The 20,862-nt window shown below is 45.3% G+C and overlaps 1 protein-coding gene across 1 annotated transcript; it reads right to left on the reverse strand.

The window, feature by feature from the left end:
* Positions 1-14,250: 14,250 nt before the first annotated feature.
* Positions 14,251-17,593, reverse strand: PURB (purine rich element binding protein B). The gene has a single exon (XM_014065549.2). It carries the CDS (start codon positions 17,311-17,313, stop codon positions 16,249-16,251), a length of 1,065 nt encoding a protein of 354 aa, XP_013921024.2. The 5' UTR covers positions 17,314-17,593; the 3' UTR covers positions 14,251-16,248.
* Positions 17,594-20,862: the final 3,269 nt, after the last annotated feature.

Here is a 20,862-nt window from a genome sequence, read left to right on the forward strand (position 1 = left end):
ACTCTCCCCCCGTCCTCCTGGGAACCGTCGCCCCTGCCGCCCCCCGCCCCATATTTCCAGTCTTCCGGGCTTGCAAGCGACCCCTCCTCTTCCTCCGTCCCCCCATCCCCGTCCTGATATGAACCGTCACCCCCCGCCCCGTATTTTGCAGCGCCCCCTCCTCTTCCTCCGTCCCTCCTCCCCCCTCCTGCTATGAACCTTCGACCACCGCCCCATATTGATAGCCTGCTGTGGGTTTGCAAGCGACCCCTCCTCTTTCTTCGTCCCCACTCCCCCTGTTCTCATGTGAATCGTGCCCCCGCCCCATATTTTGCAGCGACCTCTCCTCTTCCTCCGCCCCCCCTTCTTATATCCAGCCTACCGGGTTTGCAAGCTACCTGTACTCTTCCTCCCTCCCACCCGTCGCCCCCTCCCGCTCCGTCTTTTGCATCGCCCCCTCCTCTTCTTCCATCTCCCCCTCCCCCCTGCTATGGACCACCGCCCCATATTGACAGCCTGCGACCTCTTCCTCCGTCCTCCCCCCCCCACTGTCCTCTTGTGAACCGTCGCCCCCCCATCCTCCTATGAACCATCCCTGCGGCCCCCTGCCCCTTACTGATAGCCTGCCGGGCTTGCAAGTGGCCCCCTCCTCTTCCTCTGTCCGTCCCCCCACCTCCTGTGAACCGTGGGGCACCGCCCCATATTTTGCAACACTCCCCTCCTCTTCCTCTATCCCCCCATCCCAAAAAACCATAGGGTCCCCACCTGCCCATCAGCCCAACACAGGCTGATCTGCGATGAAGCACACCCCAGGGATGAAGGTATCATGGGAATCCAGCCACCTGCGGCTTTTCAGGCTCCCTCCCCCATATTTTTAGTAGGGACCCCCCTTCCCCTTTTCCACCTTGCTGAATGGGGTCAAGGGACTCATCCTCTGTAGCTGGCTTTGCTTCCAGGCAGAAAACCCTGGTTATTGGGGGCAGGCTGTGATGGCATCCCTCTCTCAACCCTCAACCGTAATTTAACTAAACCACAATGGCTCATCTGCATCTTAAGGGTGTTGCATTCTGCAGACCAGGATGCAAAACCATAATGGGCACTGCTTTAGCTGACCATGTTATGCGATCGCCCAGTATTGTGGTTGTTAAATACCCTTTGGGGATGGGCATGCAAACAGCTGCAGGAAGCATATTCATTTATTTCTTTATTTTACGGAATCATAGTTTGCTCCCCTGCAACTCTAATCCACGATCTTTACTCCTGTCTGTCTGTCTATCTAATGCAGACTTGGCTTTGTGCAATCCATTTTACAGATATTTAATTTAATCATGTGTTTTTATTCCGTTAGGATACCGCTATCCCATCAAAAAGAAAGTGAAAAGCTTTTTTACTGAAGTGAAAGCTGGAAAGGGGAAATTCGGGTGCAATTTTGATTGTTAAACTGATTTCTTACAACAAATTTTGCTCTGTTTCTCGGCCAATTTCACGCAGTGGAATAAATTAGAATTATTAAAAGGAATATAATAGTACATCATTGCGCATTTCTACTCCTAGGGTTTATTATTTTGAAAGGACTTTTTTAGGCCAGTTGCAATGGATGGCTGTGAAGGACTATAAGAAAGGCTGAGCACCAAAGAATGGAGGCCTTTGAACTCTGGTGCTGGAGAAGACTCCTGCGAGTCCCTTGGACTGCAAGGTGATCCAATCTGTCAGTCCTAGAGGAGATCAACCCTGGCTGCTCTTTAGAAGGCCAGATCTTGAAGAGGAAACTCAAATACTTTGGCCACCTGATGAGAAGGAAGGACTCCCTGGAGAAGAGCCTCATGCTGGGATGGATGAAGGGCAAAAGAAGAAGGGGACGGCAGAGAAAGTGGTGGCTGGATGGAGTCACTGAAGCAGTCGGTGTGAGCTTAAATGGACTCCAGAGGATGGCAGAGGACATGAAGGCCTGGAGGAATGTTGTCTATGGGTCGGACACAACTTCGCAATCAACAACAACAAAATAAGCTATTGTACACCTTAGGGCCTCATAATCTACAGGGCCCCACAAAATTTCAGAATTCTGGAATTGCATAGGGCTTATATCCTGTCATTTTAAAATTGTGCAGCAGACTTTATATGTAGTTTAGAATGGTTTTATATGTAATTAATTTAAACCTGCTAAGCCTTCTCATTTCTATATATTCAGGTTTATAATGAAGAGAATCGCTGATAGCAAAATACAAGAAAAAGAAAGCAGCAGCAACTTTAAATAACTTGCTAGTATTTATTTATATCCTGCCTTAAATTATTTTTACAAATAACTCAAGGCAGTAAACGTACCAAATAGTCCTTCCTCCTTCTATTTTCCCCACAACAGCCCTGTGAAGTAAATACAAGTAGTCCTTGATTTTCGATCACAAATTGAGCCCCAAATTTCGGTCACTGAATAAGGCATGTGTTAAATGAGTTTTGCCCCATTTTATGACTTTCCTTGCCCCAGTTGATTTAACAGCTTCTTCTATCAGATTAACATGCAGATTTTGGAAGGGCTGGGAGATCTACTCTCTGGAGATTTTTAGAACTTTTTCTAGTTCTAAAATAACCTTTTGAAAGTTTTCATAAAAATGAGGAGCCACTGTTTTGGTCTCAAATGGGGAATCAAGTTGATGACTGTCAGACGATGCAGACAGGAGAAAAATGCAAAAATGATGGCTCATAAAATAATCCTTTTATTCCACCAGTTCTTGTAAATTCCCCATATTTCCTTTCAAAATAAAATTGCTTACTCTACCGTTTCCCCGAAAATAGGATCTCCCCGGATAATAAGCCCAATCGGGCTTTTGAGCGCATGCGCTAAAATAAGCCACCCCCTGAAAATAAGCCATCCCCCAAAATATTGCAACATAGCAGCAGTTATGAGGTGACCGCCGCCTCCTGCACCTCCAAAATAATAAGCCTCCCCAAAAATAAGGCCAAGCACTTATTTTGAGTACATCAAAAGAAAATAAGACCACGTCTTATTTTGGGGGAAACACGGTAGTTTGTAGTGTGGGTTGATATCACCATCAGAAAGTAGAATACTTGGAAAGTGGAACGCAAATCATCAAAAAAAATTCAGAGATTGAAAAAACAAACTCTGATTTAAATCAATGGAGGCTGCACTCTCTCAATAGAGAACCTTGATGTGTTACTCAAAATTTACTCATGCTTTATAGCCTCTTTTGGAGTCACAAAGGATTCAATTTTTTCCCCCTTCTAGTATGTCCCCCAAATTCCACTCCTCACTAAGTTTTGCCTTTACACTTACCAGCAGTCTGCCAGTTAGGTGTTTAGCAGGTAAATCAACAGGTAACAAATGCTGCAACCTGAGCTGAGTAAGCTGTAACCTTAGTATTGGAAAGCTTTTGCAGAGTGTTTCTTTGGGTTCAATATTCCATGTACAACTGTTGATCAAGAAGGTTTGGGGCAGTGGTGCCCAGAGACACAAAAACGGGGTTGAATCAGCCCATGGTAAGGCTATAGGGAGAATCTCATGATATGTAAACTTAAGTTTGCAGTTTTTAGCTTTTTTGCACCCAGTGTTCTATGCACTTTGCTTTGCAACGTTATTTCTTATATTGTTAGATTTATGTCACACATTTCTTCTGTGAGCTCAAGGCAGCTTATACAAGAGTGCCTCTTAGTTGTACCTCTGTAAAACAGGTTGGAGAGAGGGAGGGAGGGAGGGGAGGGAGAGAGAGAGACAGGCAGACAGACACACACTGGGTCAAAGTCACTCAGGTTTGTGACTTCGGAAAACAGGTCTGCCTTCTGTAACTATATATTTTTTAACCTGCCTTGGAGAAAAAGCATCTAATTTCAAGGCACTCCCTGTTAAATTCACTCTATTTTGAGGCCAAAGAGGGAAATGTGACAAAAGGAATATTAGGTAGGCTGTGTTCGTTGACCTCCTTGAATAAAATATTGGTTCGTTTCGCAAATTAAATATTTGCAGTCACGTGGAGTAAAAACTTGTCTTTGCTTTTTAAAAGCAAAAACCAAATCACCAGGTGAATTCTGTGCCCAACATTGCACAGTATGCTTATTTTTGTACCCTTGCACTGTACCTATTTCTTGGGCATATTTCTTTTATTCAGCGCAGCTTCAAATAAAGGATGATTCAATTGATTAATCATTCTCCAAATTGCCAAGCTCAATTCTGTAAATTTGGAACATTCTACCTGCACCCACTATTTTTTTATTTTAATATTTACTGGAAACTTTCAAGAAGAGATTGGACTGCCGTTTGTCATAAATGGTTTAAGGTCTCCTGCTTGGATGATGGGGAGGAGGGGACTAGATGATCTGCAAGGTCCCTTTCAACTCTGTTAACCTGTTAAATCTGTTAAAATTTGCATCCTGCCTTTATTATTTACTAGCTGATAACCCAGTGTTGCCTGGGTATTTATTTATAGGGGGAAATGCCAGTATATATGTGTGTGTGTGTGTGTGTGTAATGTTGTGTCGGCGTGACTCACCGTACAGAGGGGGGGTCAGAACACACACACATGTATGTATGTATGTATGTATGTATGTATGTATGTATGTATCTATGTATGTAGTGTTCCAACCCCTAGTTTGCCCAAATATGGGAGGGAGCATACTGCTTCCCTTTTCTGTCTTCCGGATCACCCTAGGAGCCATCCAGGCAGAAAGCCTTTTTTTAATGTTGCCTTTGTTACATTTGTGTTGCATTTGTGCTGATAAATAAATAAAGGGAGACTAGTATAGAATTTATTTCAAGCTATTTAGCTCTCATCGGCTAGCCATACCCTTACTGGGATCCCAGTAAAGGTATGGCTAGCAGATGAGAGCTAAATAGCTTGAAATAAATTCTATTTTAGCCTCCCTTTATTTATTTATCGGCACAAATGCAACATGTGTGTGTGTGTTTGTGTAGGTTTTGGCATATTCGGGACTTTTCCCGTATAAGTTTGACAGTATCTTGGCAACGTTTCGATGAGGTCACACTCATCATCTTCATGCTGGTGCCTTTGGCTTTGTGCTTGTGCGAGCAAAGCGTGATCGGAGCTGCCGTTTTTCTATAAATATAGATGAGGGTGTGTGCAATGTTGGCTTTGTTGCTTTAAACGGATAGGTTGGCTGTGTTGTCACATCTTGATTGGTTGATGGAATTGATGTTTGGTGAGGGTGTCTGGTGATGGTGTCCTGTGTTGTTCTGGGTCCTGTGTTGGTTTTTGTGTCTGGGACTCGTTTACTGACTAGGGCTAGTTTCCAGATGTCTGGTAGGCGGGAGGTATCATCACGTTTATTCATGTTGTGGGGGTGTTTCTCTATTTCGATAGCTTCCATAATTATTCTCTTGTTGAAGAGTTCAGTTTTGGAGAGTCATTTGGTTCCTTCAAAATCAATTTCATGTCTTGTTGCTTTAAGGGGCTGGAAAAGGGAGGAAGTTTTTTCTTCTTTTCTGACTGCAGTCTTATGTTCTGTGATGCAAAAAAATTGGAATGGAAATGACAAAACCAGTGATCTGGGAAGATAGCTCTCCCTAGTACTAGTACCAGTAGGCGCAGTTCCATGGCAAAGGATAAAACCAGCCCTTAGTGTTTTGATTAGAGTCACAGAGTTGGAAGGGACCTTGTAGGTCATCTAGCCCAACCCCCCCTGCCCCAAGCAGGAGACCTACACCATTCCTGACAGATGGCAGCCCAGTCTCTTCTTAAAAGCCTCCAGGGATGAAGCTCCCACAACTTCCGAAGGCAACTTCTGTTCCATTGGATATAGAATACCAGAGTTGGAAGGGACCTTGGAGGTCATCTAGTCCAATCCCCCACACTCACCCAGGCAGGAGACCCTACACCATTTCCGACAAATGGCAGTCCAATCCCTTCCTGAAAGCCTCCAGTGATGAAGCTCCCACAACTTCTGAAGGCAAGTTTGAAAAAGTTATGTAAATAGGTTCAAAGCACCAAAAGGCTGGAAGACATAATAAACTGTTTGGAAGAAGACAATGGCAAACCTTATCTCTGCACTGAACTTGAGCAGAGTTAAAACTCTGGATGATATCTAAAGCAAGACATGATGTGCTCCGGTAGACCAATTATTCCGAAAAAAATTGCTTTCAAATTCCAGGCCAACTGTCCTTGGGTGAACTGGATACCAGCTTCTTTCTCAGCCTCAGTTTTCTTCTATGCTAATAAGGACTTAGTTCTTATTCCTAAGATGCAGTGTTCTCAACTATGGTAGCTTGCAGATGTGTGGACTTCAACTTCCAGAATTCCCCAGCCAGCTGGCTGGGGGATTCTGGGAGTTGAAGTCCACACATCTGCAAGCTACTATAGTTGTGAAAACACTATTATGTTAAGCCCCAATGATTTTAGGGATTTGGGCTTAGGACATTGTATACACCCAATCATTATGGCTCACAGGTGTGACTTATGGCAAAGAATTTTGTGCAACTAGATTTTTGGCTTGAGTCAATAAATCATCGCTTCATACATGCAAAGCCAATCTATTGTGCAACTATTACTCACCAGTCAGAAACAAAACAGTGTTACTGGCCTTCTCCGGGCCTACAACTCTTAAAAACACTCTAATCAGCGTGGAATAAATCCAGACTATTTACAGGGAAATGGCAGCACTAACCCATCCAGAAACGCAAGAGTTCCTCAAATGGCATTTTAATACAACTCGCCCATAAAAGTTGTAATTCGGGAGTTACTGGCAGCAAACTCCACATGCTGGGCTCCTCCTTTGTGTCACCTTGCACAACCTTTGTGAAGAGCCCTCCTGCATTGGATTATCTCAGTGATGGCGAACCTTTTGGGCTCCAAGTGGCCAAACCAGACAATGCGTGCATGTGCCGGAAACTCGAAGACCAGCTGGCTGGCGTGCACATGCATGTTGTAAAGCTATTTTTCAGGCCAAAAATTGCCTGCTTTTTGCACCATTTTTGGGCCATTTTCAGGCCATCTTCTGGCCTGTTTTCTGGTGCTCCGGCACCAGCGAAGACCAGCTGGTTGGCGCGCCACATACCAGAAGAGCAGCTGGTTACAGCCCGTGTGCTCACAGGGAGGGCTCTGCTTGCCACCTCTGGCATGCGTGCCATAGGTTCTCCATCATGGGACTATCTCGTCCACTTCCCCCCCCCCAAAAAAAAACTGGTCGTGTTTCACCTTGCAATAATTCCATAATTTGCAAAAGTCCCAACAGAGCTTCACACACACACACACACACACACACATTCCTTTGTACGTACAATCCCTCCAGCCTGAAAATTCTAACCTCGCTGCCTTTAAAAAAACAAAAATCACACAGACGATCAAGGATGGTTCATTCACTTTTCCGCATACTTTTTATTTGTTACAAACATACAATTTTTAAATATAGACTGTAAAACTCCATTTGCAAAAACCTGCTATTTTAAGGAGTGCTCAACTAGCATTATTCAGGTCATGTGGACATTCTTCTTTTTCTTTTTTTTTGCTAGTTAGCTAGTGGTAAATCCAGGACCTGCCTAATTTGACAACAGCCTCTTTAAAAAGCAGTCCTGCTAGCCCCCACCCCCGCGCCCCCCCACCCCCCCAGGGAAATCAGAATCTAAGCTTCAGCCAATGGGCAGCAAGACAACAGGCAGCTCTTGACCCTGTGGAGGATTTGAACTCATTTCCAGCGCTCTGCTTGGCAGGTGAGAAAGGAATCGTCGGTCTTTTTCAATGGGTGCTGCACTTTTACCACACTTCTAAGTCTGAAACTTCACCATGCAGCTAGATCTGCGTATGTAGGTTGCCAGTTAAAGTGCATTTAAATTTTAATAAAAAAATAAACGAGGAATAAACTTTATTTTTATTTTTTAATCAAGGTACTTAAAAGTGAACTTTTTGGTCTCTCAGCAGATATTCCTGAAATCAGTCCTATATTACTACAAATTTTTAGCATTTATATATTTATAGAGGGGAGCCTTTTTTGTGTATATGTATATATATATATATATTATAATATAATATAAAATTAGAGCTACTTTTGCATCTAGCAGAGAAACAATTTTATAAATACATACACATGTACACGGAGATGTTTCTATGTATACAATGTACAAACGTGTATATTTACAAATGGGTTGGCTGATTATATCTTTATATGATCAATTATCACTTGCACAAGTTTGGGTGAATGCCACATCAAACTCAAATTATTTGCTTACTTTCGGACATTTCCACGCCCTGCCTGTACTGGTTCCCCATAACTTTTCCCCCTTCCTCATCCTGACCTTTAGCTTTCGAGAAACCCACTGGCAAGAACACTTAGCGACAGAATTCACTACGGGGGACACGTTGATTATGAGCCCCTTCCTCAGAAAAAAGATTTGGGTTGTTCCAATACAGAATATTTGCTTGGAAAATTTACCAGTTGTGCAAATATTTGTTCAACTTAAGTTGCAAAAAAAGAAAAAGAAAAAAAAAAGAGCAGGGTTTCCAAAATCGGAACAAAAGTGTTTGTTCCAGTGGTTTTTGGGAGAACGTGGAAGACTGCCAGCACTCCAAGGCCTGGCAACGTAACATTAGCAAGAATAAACTCCTCACCACAAGAACAGCCGCTGTTCAAAGCTCATTGGGTTTTGTTTTGTTTTTTGTTTTTATCTTCCAACCTTGGAAAACCTATTTCAAGTGGGTTTCTCCTGGCTTGTGCATCATTTGGAGAACCAGTGGCACTGCAAAAGTCTTCTCATGGAGAGGTGACAAGTTCTTAGCTTTGTCTAGCACACTAGTTAAACACGGAGGAGCCCTGGATCCATAGATGATGATCAGTTAGGGGAGAAAAAAACCTTTCTTGTGCAGAAGTGTTAAGGATAATCCTTCTGCTTACCTTTCCAGAAACTAGAAGCGATGAGCCTTTACTTTCGGCAACAATAACAAGGGGTTATTCGATTAAACGCTAGACATGCCAAAGGGAACAAGTTCACAGCAGCTTCATGAATAGGTAGTGTCTACCAAAATTCTGCCAGCTCTTCTACCAAGAAATGACTGGGTTCAACTATTCAGGGATTCTGCACAAGCCAGATCACTCAGCTACCCACTTAGCATAGCATCTTAAATTGAAACATAGTGGGCCGATATTTCTAATTTTTACGAGAGGGGAGAAAAAAATGAAAAATCTTAAGCTGTATTCTGCTTGTAAATCCCACAAGTTCAAATGTGGGAATTTTCTAACCAGAAGGGCTTTCAGGGGGAAAAAAACAGGGGAAGAAATTAAAAAATTTGGCCTTGGACATTTACCTGGGTGAAAATGACAAGCAGTGACTTCTGTTTTAAGTTATTTTTCTTTCTGCGAGTTTTAAATACAATCTATCTTGGCTACGCAAAGCAGGAGCCAGCTTCAACAAACCACACAACCTTCTGTTCTTGGCTGTGGGTTACTTACTTTGTACTTAAGCGTATATGTACATATATATATACACACAATACATTACAATATTAAGGCTACATAGCAGCATATTACAAATGGCTTTGAAAAAGCACACTAAACCTTCCTTACACTGAATTTCAGACATAAACTTTTGTTGGCATTTTGTTAGTAGATATTGGAATTGTGAGCACTAGATCTCCTGGTCAAATTTTAAAATGGAGGGGAGGGAGCAAGAGAGTAGCAAAAGAACACTTTCACTCCTATGTAAATTCATCAATATTCCTTATTTAAGTAAACATGTTGGCAGACTAATGATTCTCAATAGAAAACTTCCAATTGTGAAAGATAAGCAAGGCTGGAACTGCCACTGGGAGCAATCCCATTGGCCAGAATTCTACTTCTATGGAGTGTCTATTATTTTATTCACATTAGTGTCAAATTAGGCACAAATTAATAAACATAGCTCTGGTTTAAATTCCACAATCATAGAATGTATGCTGAAAATCAGAGGCCACAAATCTTTCATTGTATGCAGTGGAATTGTAGGCGCTGAGCGTAATTTTGGGCTTTTTCTCTTGACAAACTAGAACTCCTCTGTGCTACAAACTTTATTTCAAAAAACCCCTCCCTGGAAAAGTGGCTTGTTAGGCTATAGAGAGCACATGTTGCTGTCTGAAAAAGTAAACTAAACTCCAGTTTAGTTCAAGCTAATAAAAGTTGCTGTTCCACTCTGTATCTCCATTTGGTAACTGTTCTATATTTTTTTTTTACAACCGTACATGATAGTTGTTTTAATGTCTAGACCAGAACAGGGAATTTCAAAATGGAAAAAGAAAAAACAACTCCACTATACATTACAATAGAGAAGCCGTGAAAGTATATTTAAGGTGAAATTAGTCTAGCACCATTGCAGATAACCGTGATTTTACAGGTACAAGAGGTAGTAATCCATCCATGGCTACATCCCGATGTTTGAATGTTTGCTTCAGATATTAAAATTTCTTTTAATCCTGCAGGAGACAGTGATTGGATTTTGCTACGTTCCTCTCCTGAATGTCACATTATCTCCAAAACTAAACAAAGCATAATCTTGGTGTGTGTGTGTGTTTAATCGCTAATGGCTATAAAAGCTACAAAGTGCAAAAGCTGAGGTTTCTTGGAACCTGCAAAAGGGGAGGGGGATGCGAACTATTTCACTTCAACCAGACTTTTCTTTCACCTGCAGTTATAATCTATTAAATCACTGCAATCTATGCAAAATTTAAGGGGAAAAAATCCTCAATCAAAACGATTTGGTGAGTGCTCAAGCACAACATCTAACTATTGCAATTCCATTGACACTAAACTATCAAAAGCAGCAATACTGTCAAGAAGGCAAGAGTTAGAGAAAACTTCTCACACACCAGGAATCAAGAGTACCACAGATTGTATTTCAGGCCAAGGGAACAAGGGACCATGAAGATTAGGCATTTACACTACAGGGTTGTTCACTGGTGTGAACGAAGAATCAAGAAATATACCTGTCGCTACTTGGGGTTTGTACTGACTTGGGAACATCCATGCGCAGAGTTATCACTGCACAGCAAACCTGATTGCTGCCTTCTTTCTACATTTTTTTTTAAAAAAAATTGAGACGGGCACTAGATATCTGGAAGCATTCCTATCAAACTATCCCCCCCAGATACAAAAATTACCAGGCATCTGACATAAACCCCTCAAATCTGTATTGTAGCTGCTGTGCCTGTAAGATTGTGCTAGGTGAAACTAATTATCTACACTGCATTTCTTCATAAATAATGGTGATAACTGCTATTTTTAAATGAGCATAATGGTCCTTTAGGTTTTAGTTATTTAGCCTCAGGCATTCCTATTCCTTTATAAAACGAAATTCATAGCAAACATATTTCAATACATCGACCATTTCACCTGCTTGTAAAAGGAAGCATATCAATATCATGTCTACGAAGAACTTTGCAGAATCAGAATAGTTTTGAAGCCAAAGAAAGTGCCACTTACATATAGGGAAAGCTTCTCTTTCCTTTCTTTGAAGAGTCAAGGCCACATTTTTGTTTTTTTAAAAAGAAACAAACAAAAAAAGCAAATATCTGCTGAGAGATTAAATTGTGCATCAGATAAAGTACCATCATCTTTCTATTAAAACTTTGAGACGTCCAAAAGCATGTTTATGCAATGAACAATTTTTTCTACCAAAATCACAAAACTGCCACCCTCATACGAGAAAAGCAGCCTGAGTTAGTTACTTTTCAGATGTCTTGTAGAGTCAGATATATTACACCTTTTTTTTCTCTTTTTAAATGGCGGGATTAAATCAAAAACCATCTTCAGCTATTCCAATACCTGAAGTGTGCAGTCAACAAAGGGACCACTCAATATGAGGGGTTTTATTGAAACCTGCCTCTTGCGCCCATTATCCTGAAAAGTACAAGCAAGGACAGGACCGTTTCAGTCGTTTTTTTTTTTTTTAGAGACACTAAAGCAGAAGCTAAAATCTTGCTTAAAAAAATAATAATCTGTGATTTTTGTGCAAAGAGGATTCCAGGGGAAGCAACAGGAATTGCTTTCTCTTTTGAGGAAAAATAGAAGAACTCAAGCCTCCTCGGTTAGGGCCTGCAATCACTCTAAAGCAGATAGCTATGGAAATAGGAGCATGGCCCATAACTAGATGTGAGCTAAAGCTATGGGCATTTTATACCTGTATGTCTCGCATATTTACAACATTTGGTGCTATACAAGATTTACATTTCGTTTGTACAGCAGATGCACCATTCTAAGGGCAACGCCTAGAAATGCCAGATACAGAGGTTACCCATTTCTCCCCCTCTCCTCTACAAAATCTACACGTAAAGATGACAGTGCAGTCCACAAGCCGCCTCAATCGACACACCTCATGTTCCCACAGCTCCACTCCCAAACCTCCCTGGGATATTATCACGCACGTTTCTATCGTGAAGGTGTGCAAGAATGTGGCCGCCTGTAGAACGCACTGGCACACAATCCACAAACATCGCTGCAGAAAGGGATCAAGGATATGAGTTAAAACTGCAGCACCGAGAATAGAGAAGCTTTTCGTTACTCGAATGGACATTTAAGCACAGGAGTATAACAGGAATACTAAAACTTCACTGGCTTTGGGTGGAATCTCCAGGGCAATGGGGTTTTTCCTAATGGGGTTGAACACGGGCCCCACGTGGACAGCAGCTGGCCCAAACGGGACACCAAGGTGCCTGCTTGCAATCTGCAGAAACCGGTCGCTGAGGCGAACTACCAGACATAGAGCTCAGGGATGCAATACGTTCAGATATGGTCTGTGCAAGATGGTGGTAGCAGCTGGGAAGGCAGAGGTTTCTAAATGCTTAGCCGTAAGTAATCCAGGCGCCCTCTCCAGCAGAGGCCAAATTAATTTGAAAAGTATCTCTGCAGCCATATATATATATATACATATATATATATGTGGCACCAGAATTAATTTGTCCCTAGAATGACTCTTGGGCATTAACCTAACGTAGCACGATAGCCTCAACATTTGTGGAATTCGTTAAAAACGCCTATAACTTATATGTGAGTACAAGCAGGCCCAACACCTTAGTATCCCCACGGACATCTTACACTGCCACCCTAACGACACACCTTGAAGGGTCATGTATCACTTGGTATACCCAATATCAGTTTAGTTGGGACTGCAATGCCTCTTCCTGGTTGCCAGAGGCAACACCATATATGGCAACGCTCCTTGCTAAACAACTGATATGCCATTCTGTCCGCTTCCACATACTTTTTGGGCAGCTAATTATAGCTTATTATAGCCACTGGCCAGGAACAGTCAAACTCCTGCCACTACCATGTAATACAAAGGTAAGGCTAGTTACTACAACAATTCAGCCCAAAACACCCCCCCACTCCCCCCAAAGATTCTCCTGAAAAGGAGAGGTACTGCATCTTTGCAAGAACTGGCTCATGGCAGCTGAGCAACAAAACAAAACCAAACCAAATAATAAAAAGGGGAAGGAGAGGGAATCGATTACCACTAACGCAACAAAAAATGTTGGTCTATAAAAGTATTATTCACTGTTTTAAATTGAATGAAGAGTTACAGCAATAGAGATTAAGCATTTGCAGCCTCCATTTTCACTGCTGCCTTTTATAGTCTTATTAGTTAAAAGCAGAGTTCTCTGCAGTCCTAGCCAGGCTGCAATCTTTGTACACTGATTTTTTTTGGGGGGTGGGTTAATATTGTTCTCCGTAGCAAAGAACTAAATACAATAGAACAAAAAAAAATACATAGGTAAATACAGCAGGACATTATTGAAAACAGCTGCCTCGGAGAGTACAAAATACAGTACAAGTATATGGACGTAATTAAAACATCAAGAAATACTATTGCTCCCATTACAATTCAGGAAACAAGTTCTTTGCAACGGAGAAAAATGGAAAGGAAGGTTGGTTTTGTTTTTTTTCCAAGGGTATAAAATCTACCATGAACACATGGAATAAAGGAACAGCTTTTAAAATAAACAATCAATGCTTGTGATAAACTAATCTGACATTTGCTGAGCTTTGTAGCAAAACTCAATATTTTTTTAAAGAAAAATTCCAGCCAATTTTCCTACTGCAGCAAGAACTGAGTGAGGAAAATGCCTTTTATATGCCTCTTTGCTTTCTAATAAATACAAAACAAAGACAGTATAGAGAAGAGCAATGCCAAAATAAGGTAAATAAGGGTATGCAATAAATTAAAAAGGCAGCTCAAATAAAAGACAGGCATGCACAATTTTAAAAGATTGTAGAGGAAGCTTTACCTGCCTCTTTTTAAGATGTCACACAAACAATACCCGAAACTTTGCAATGAACAGTACGCAATTTCCATTCAATTCAAAGTTACTAGTATATAATGTTGTAGCTAAAAACACTTTTTTTAAAGAGGGAATAGGACTGACTTCGTTTAAAAAAATATCATTTTAGGTAAGAATCCATTTAAAATATAGATGAGGCAATTCTTTGGGTGGGGAGACCCAACTCTGCTTGGGAAAGACAACTGGACAAATAGGCAGTAGCCAGTCTATAGTAAAATTTGAAGGTGGTTAAGATGCTGCTCGTGTTCATAGTCACAGAACGTGGCTTGATTCTGCTCTTTTGTTTTATGACGACGACGATGAACCTCCCAGAGGGCAGACGGTGCTCTAAACAATCCACTGCTGTTGACATTAATGTGAGTTACTGAGGAAATGGGATTGCGTTTTCTTCTTGTTGTTAAAAAAAATCTTGTTAAAACAACAACAGATGCTGGACTTCTGGACCTGAGGTTCTTGGTGTCTATTTTCATAGAACATGTCCACTTATTTGCATGGTGAAAGCAGCTTTCCCTCTCGTATTTATTTATTAGACTTGAAGCCTCACATTTGTTCTCTTTTTACCAGATTTTAATGCTTTTGTTGTGTGTGTTTACAAACCCGGCGAGTTGCAGAACAGATTCCACCTTACTGGAATAGATCATCTTTTTTTTAAGGAAAAAAAAAAGCTCAGAGAAAGGCAGCTCCAATTTTTACTTCCTACTAAAGCCTAAAGCCATTTTGCTCTTTCACCTTATTTAGAGAGAAGGGGAAGAACTTTCAATGAACAGCAACTAGTCCACTCTGCATTCCTTGTGCTTTATGCCTTTTTTTCTTCTTTTGAACCTGCCTCTTTGCAAACCCCCCACCCCCACCCCTAAGGAGGAGAAGGGAAAAAAACTCATTATGACCTGCCAACTTTAGAATAATAATTTCGTTATCGATTCTAGTTCAGGCACCTGTAGCTTTACGGGTAAAAATTTAGGAGGAGGAGATCATCAGTGGACGTCGGTCCAGATACAGGCTCCATCCCTATTTCAACCCATCTTTCGGAACATTCTCAGGGTTGTTTCGGCCATTTTTCCTGTCTCTCCCTCCCTTCTCTCCCCCCCCCCATTCCCATTTCAACTCTCCCATCTGCCTTGGGCTTCAACCTTCCCCTTCACGTTGGGGTTTTTGTTAACAACTTGCCCGGTTACGCTGCTGGACTTGGATAGCTGTGCCAGCTTCTCTTCTTCCTTTTCCAACTGTGCTCAGTGGCCACGCAGTCTCCAAGAATGCTGGTTTTTGAGAGCGGAGAAGGAGGAGGAAGAGGAGGAGGAAGAACATGAGAGCTCAAAAAATGCAGGAGAGGGGAGGGCACCCAGAGGAAGGGAGAGGGGAGACCCAAGATGAAATCCTCTCCCTAATTTCACCCCCCTCCAATAAATTAAAAAGGGGGGATGTAAGTAGGTGGGTGGGGGGGAAAAAGACACCACACATTTCAGCTGTGGGGTGGGGGGCAGATGAGAAGCCTTGGGAAGCTCGAACCAATCAATGGTGGAAAGGATCCCCTTTTCACGCTGGAAAGGATTGCGTTTTTTCACCAGGTGGAAAGGATCCCCCTTTTCTCTACTCTGCGGACCAGGAGGACGGAGGTTAACTGAGGTCACCGGAATTCCTTCCTCTCTCTCTCTCTCTCTCTCTCTCTCTATGGGGCAAAGAGGATGGCAAGCCTGGGGGCGGGAGGGGTGAGCTTAAAGCTGGGCCAATTCACAAGGACAGATGCTGTATCCTGGAAGGAGGGAGGAGGAGAGGGGGACAACAGAGTGGGGAAAGGAGGCAATTCAGAAGTGGGTGGAGGCAGGGCAGGCAGGGCTCCTCTCTCTTTCTCCTCGCGGAGAAGGAAGCTTAGGATCAGGTTGCCCTGCGCCCCATTTCCATCCACTCCTCCTCCTCCCCGGTCCATGGAGGGGGGGGGGACAACCCCTCCTCCCCGTATAGCGGCGGCTGGGGGGAGGGAAAGAGGGGTTTGGAGAAGAGGAAGAAAAGAGGCTCAATCGTCGTCCACATCATCCCCGTCGGAGTCGTCCCCGGCGCCGCTGCCGCTGCCCGGGCCGGCCGTCCCAGCTCGCCGGTCGTAGAGCTTGTCCCGCTGGCGTTCCTGGATGTCTCGCATCTCGTCGGCGTAGCGGCAGAAGGCGCCGCCGAACTTGGCCCAGGCCTTGTAGGGCACGGTGATGGCGTTGCGGTAGGAAGGCTTCACCTCGCTGACGCGCAGGAAGACGCCGTACTTGTTGCAGCCCACGTCGAAGAAGAAGCGCTTGGAGTCCACCGTGATGGAGGTGCCCTCGGGGAGCTCCCCGTACAGGCCTCCGCCGCCGCCTCCGGGGCCACCGCCGGGACCCCCGCCGCCGCCCAGCTCGTCCTCGTCGGCGCCGTAGTCATCGATCAGCTTGGCCAGGGCGTCGCGGAACTCAATGAGGCCCTGGGCCGGCAAGGCGATGGTCTGGCCGCTCTGGAGGCCCGGGGGCCCGCCGGGGAAGCCCGCCCCGCCGCCGCCGCCTCCTCCGGGCCCGCGGTTGATGGTCTGGCGGATGCGGAGGAAACGTCCCCGCTGGTTCTCCTTCAGGTCCAGGTAGTATTTGCGGTTCTCGCGCACCAGGAACTCGCTCTTGAGGGCCCGCCGGGGGCCCCCCGCGCCCCCGCCGCCGTCCTCTCCGCCCGGGGAGGCCTGGGCGAGCTGTTCGGGGCTGCTGGGCCCCAGCTGGGCGTAGTGCTCGATGAAGTCCCCCAGGTAGTCTCGGAACTCGGCGGCGACGGCCATGGAGAGGGTGAGGCGGCTCTTGGAGCCCCCCGCGCCCACCTCGGCGATCTTCAGGAAGCGGCCCTTGGCGTTCTGCTTGACGTCCAGGTAGAAGCGCTTGTTCTGGATGTCCAGGCGCTTCGAGGCCAGCTCCTGCGTCTCCTGCTCCGGGCCCGGGCCTCCGCCGCTGCCGGGGCCTCCGCCTCCTCGGTGGCCCTGGAAGCCCACGCCGCCGCCGCCGCCGCCGCCACTGCTTCCGCCGCCGCCTCCACCGCCACTGCCGCCTCGCTCGCTCCCGCTGTCCCCGTCCGCCATCTTCTCCGCCCGAGTCCTTCTCCTGCTGCCGCCGTCGTCAGGCCCAGCCCCGGTCTGCCTTCCTTCCTTCCTTCTCCTCCTCCGCCTCTCTCTCTCTCTCTCTCTCTCTCTGGCTCTCTCTTCTCCTCAGTCGCTGAGGCGTAGCCGTCCACGCGCACGCACGCGCGCCCCCGACACGGGGGAAGGGTGGGTGGGGGTTAAGGGAGAGGGAGGGAGTGCGGGCGCGCACCTGGGCTCCCGCTCTGCCTTAGCCGACGACGCCTCAGCCGCCTCAACCCCCGATTTCCTTGCGCGCGCTCTTCCCCCCCCCCGTCTCCCAACGCGCGCGCGGGCGACCGACGCCGGAAGCTTTGCCCCTCCCCTCACTCAAACAGAACTTAAAGCTCCGCCCTTTTTCTCTTATCTCAGAGTCCCCTACAGAGAGAGAGAGAGCGAGAGCGAGAGCGAGAGCGAGCGCGAACGAGTCCACCCCCTCCTCCGCCGTAGCGGTGACGTCTTCCGCCCGCTCCCTTCTTCCGCTTCCCTGCGACAAGGGCGAGGCCGCGCTGACTCTTTCCCACCCCCTCCCTTCACTCTTTCCCTCCCTCCCTCTCTCCCCCTCTCTCTCTCCTCGCGCGCGCGCTACGTCTCGCCCTCGGTATGTGCGCGCATCCTCGCGCGCCGGCTCGCCTTCGGATGCGCGCGGAGCCTCGCGCGCCGGATCGACCCTCGGATGCGCGCGCAGCAGCCTCCCTTTCTCGACTCCCCGCGGGGAAACTTCAGGAGCGGTAGCGTGCTGCTTCTCTCCCCTCCGTTAGGTTTCTGGAGGACGACGACGACATCTCCCATGGTTCCCAACCCCCGCTGGAGTGGGGTGAGGTGGGGGCGACAGGGGAGTCGTCGCCCAGCCTTTCAGGGAAGGGAGACAGCCTCCTCCCTCACGGCAAACTGGAAGCCGGGAGCGACCGACTGCCCTGCGAAGTGGAGAAGCCCCTTCGGGGCGTTGCTTGCACGAGCTTCTCCCTGCCATGGGAGCGAGACACGCGTGCACGTCCTTCCCGACGTGATGCAGAGACTGCTAGGATGGGGAAGCGTTGCAACCTGTTCTCGATCCCCAGCTAGGAATAGAATAGAACAAGAATTAGGATAGGATGGAATAGAAGAAAATTAGAAAAGAACAGAATAGAATATTGGAATGGAGAATAGAATAGAATACAAAACAGAATAAAATTACAATAGAGAAAAGACTACAAAATAGAGAATAGAATAAGTATTAGAATACAATATGGAATAGGATACAGAATAGGATAGGACAGGATAGAATAGAATTCTTTATTGGCCAAGTGTGATTGGACACACAAGGAATTTGTCTTTGGTGCAGATGCTCTCAGTGTATATAAAAATACAAGATACATTTGGCAAGAATCATAAGGTAGAACACTTAATGATAGTCGTAGGGTACAAATAAGCAATCAGGAAACAATATCAATATAAATCATAAGGATACGATTTGGAAGCCAAACGGCCACACAAGAAACTGCCGGAGGGTTGTATGAGGTTCGGGATGCAAAGTGGCAGCATGCAGATATATCCCCTGTGCTGTCCTGACTTTCCAGCCCAGGCGGGACGTGGCTATTGCTCCGAGGAACAAACAGAGCAGCCTTCCCAGGACCCGAGTAGAATCCCTGCGTGCCAAGCATCCCCACCCTGCAAAGGCATCGCATCCCACGTGCCAGTGGGACAAGGATTTTCTCTGCAACCGTTTCTTTGCTCAACATGCTGTCTTCACCTTCCTTTTGCAAATGGGCAAAAGGGGGCAGAGAGCCAAGCTGATCCAAACAGCCGTGGGGGAATTGCTAAAAGCCTGTAGAGATTCTCCGTCCTCCAGGTCATGGTTGCCCCAAAGGCGCTTTTTCTGGAGGCAACTGGACTTATTTTTTCTTTGAAGATGTTTTGCTTCTCATCCAAGACGCTTCTTCATTTCTGACTGGTTGGGGGAGTGGAAGGATTTATACTCCTTGCAGACAGCTGGTCATTGGGGGAAGAATATAATTAGAGGTCATTCACAAGGAATATGGAAACCCTTCCATTTCCCCACCATGCTGTCAGAGTTGAAGAAACTTCTTGGATGAGAAGCAAAACATCTTCAAAGAAAAAAACAAAGTCCAGTTGCCTCCTGAAAAAAGCACTTTCGGGACAACTATGACTGGAGAACTGAGAATCTCTACAGACCTTTAGCTATACAATTTGGGATGGACACCCTTTGAATGATGTGGGAGTAGGAATGGATTCCCAGAGGAAAAATTGCAGACTAGGAACAGTTTACACTACTCAGGTTACCCTGAGGACACAGATAAACCCTCCAAGTGCTTCAAGGACCCTCTAAAAGGATGCAAATGACCAGCTGTCTGCAAGGAATATAAATCCTTCCATTTCCCCACCATCCTGTCAGAGTAGAAGCAGCTTCTTGGATGAGAAGCGAAATCTCTTCAAAACAACAACAAGAAAATCCAGTTGCCGCCTGAAAAAAGCACCTTTGGGACAATTGTGACCTGGATGATGGAGAATCTCTGCAGACTTTTAGCAATCCCCTCATGTCTGTTTTTGGATCAGCTTGGCTCTCTGCCCTATTTTGGCCATTTGCAAATGGAAGATGAGGGCAACATGTTGAGCAAGGAAACGGCTGCAGAGAAAATCCTGTCCCACTGGCACGTGGGATGCGATGCCTTTTGAGGGTGGGGTTGCTTGGCACGCAGGGCTTGGGACAATGGCAGGGAATGTTCTTTCCCTGCAAAGCTGCTGGAGAATTGTGATGGAAGTAGGCTGCGATATCTCTTCCGGTTTTAAACTTTCTAGCACTGATTGAGCAGAGGTGATGTCATGAAATATCCACAGCCATTTTAACCCACCAGAAAATGAGAGGAAGCAAACAAAAAACCCAACCCCATGCAATTTACTTGCAGGCTATGCTTCCAGAGAGACGGAAAAGAAGCAAAATCTGTGCATGGAATTGACAGCTCAGGTTAATGATCAGCCTGAGAGAATCACAGAGTAGGAGATAAAATGGAGAAGGACAATAAGAACAGTGCTGAGCCAAGAGAAAATGAAATGCGCAAAGAAGGAAATCAAAGATAGGGAAGAAGATTGGAAACTGAAGAAGAAGGCTCAGAGGACTTCTAAGCACTGTTGGGGCGAATTGGAAGGTTGATCAGCTAAGGAACCAGGGCCATTAAATTGAAAGGTGGGGGTAAAAACTGCACAGAAGAAGAATACAGTTGGAAGGGAGTCTTCGAAAGTCTTCCTATACCATTTCAGACAAGTGGCTATCCAGTCTCTTTTTGAAAGCCTCCAGTGATGAAGCACCCACAACTTCTGAAGGAAAGCTTTTCACACGGGTTAATTGTTCTCACTGTCAGGAAGTTCCTCCTCAATCCTAGGTTGCTTCTCCTTGGTTAGTTTCCATCCATTGTTTCTTGTCTTGCCTTCTGGTGCTTTGGAAAATAGTTTTGACCAGCTCGTCTTTGTAGGAGCCCATTAAATATTGAAACACTGCTTTCATGTCTCCCTTAA

This window comes from Thamnophis sirtalis, unplaced genomic scaffold (assembly GCF_051295495.1).
Source record: "Thamnophis sirtalis isolate CommonGarterSnake01/CBP01778 unplaced genomic scaffold, rThaSir2_p1.2 scaffold_2, whole genome shotgun sequence".
NCBI lineage: Eukaryota > Metazoa > Chordata > Lepidosauria > Squamata > Natricidae > Thamnophis > Thamnophis sirtalis.

What these genes read in the sequence shown, in the direction of transcription:
- PURB (XM_014065549.2), bottom strand. Translation starts at nt 17,313, where the DNA reads ATGGCGGACGGGGACAGCGGGAGCGAGCGAGGCGGCAGTGGCGGTGGA.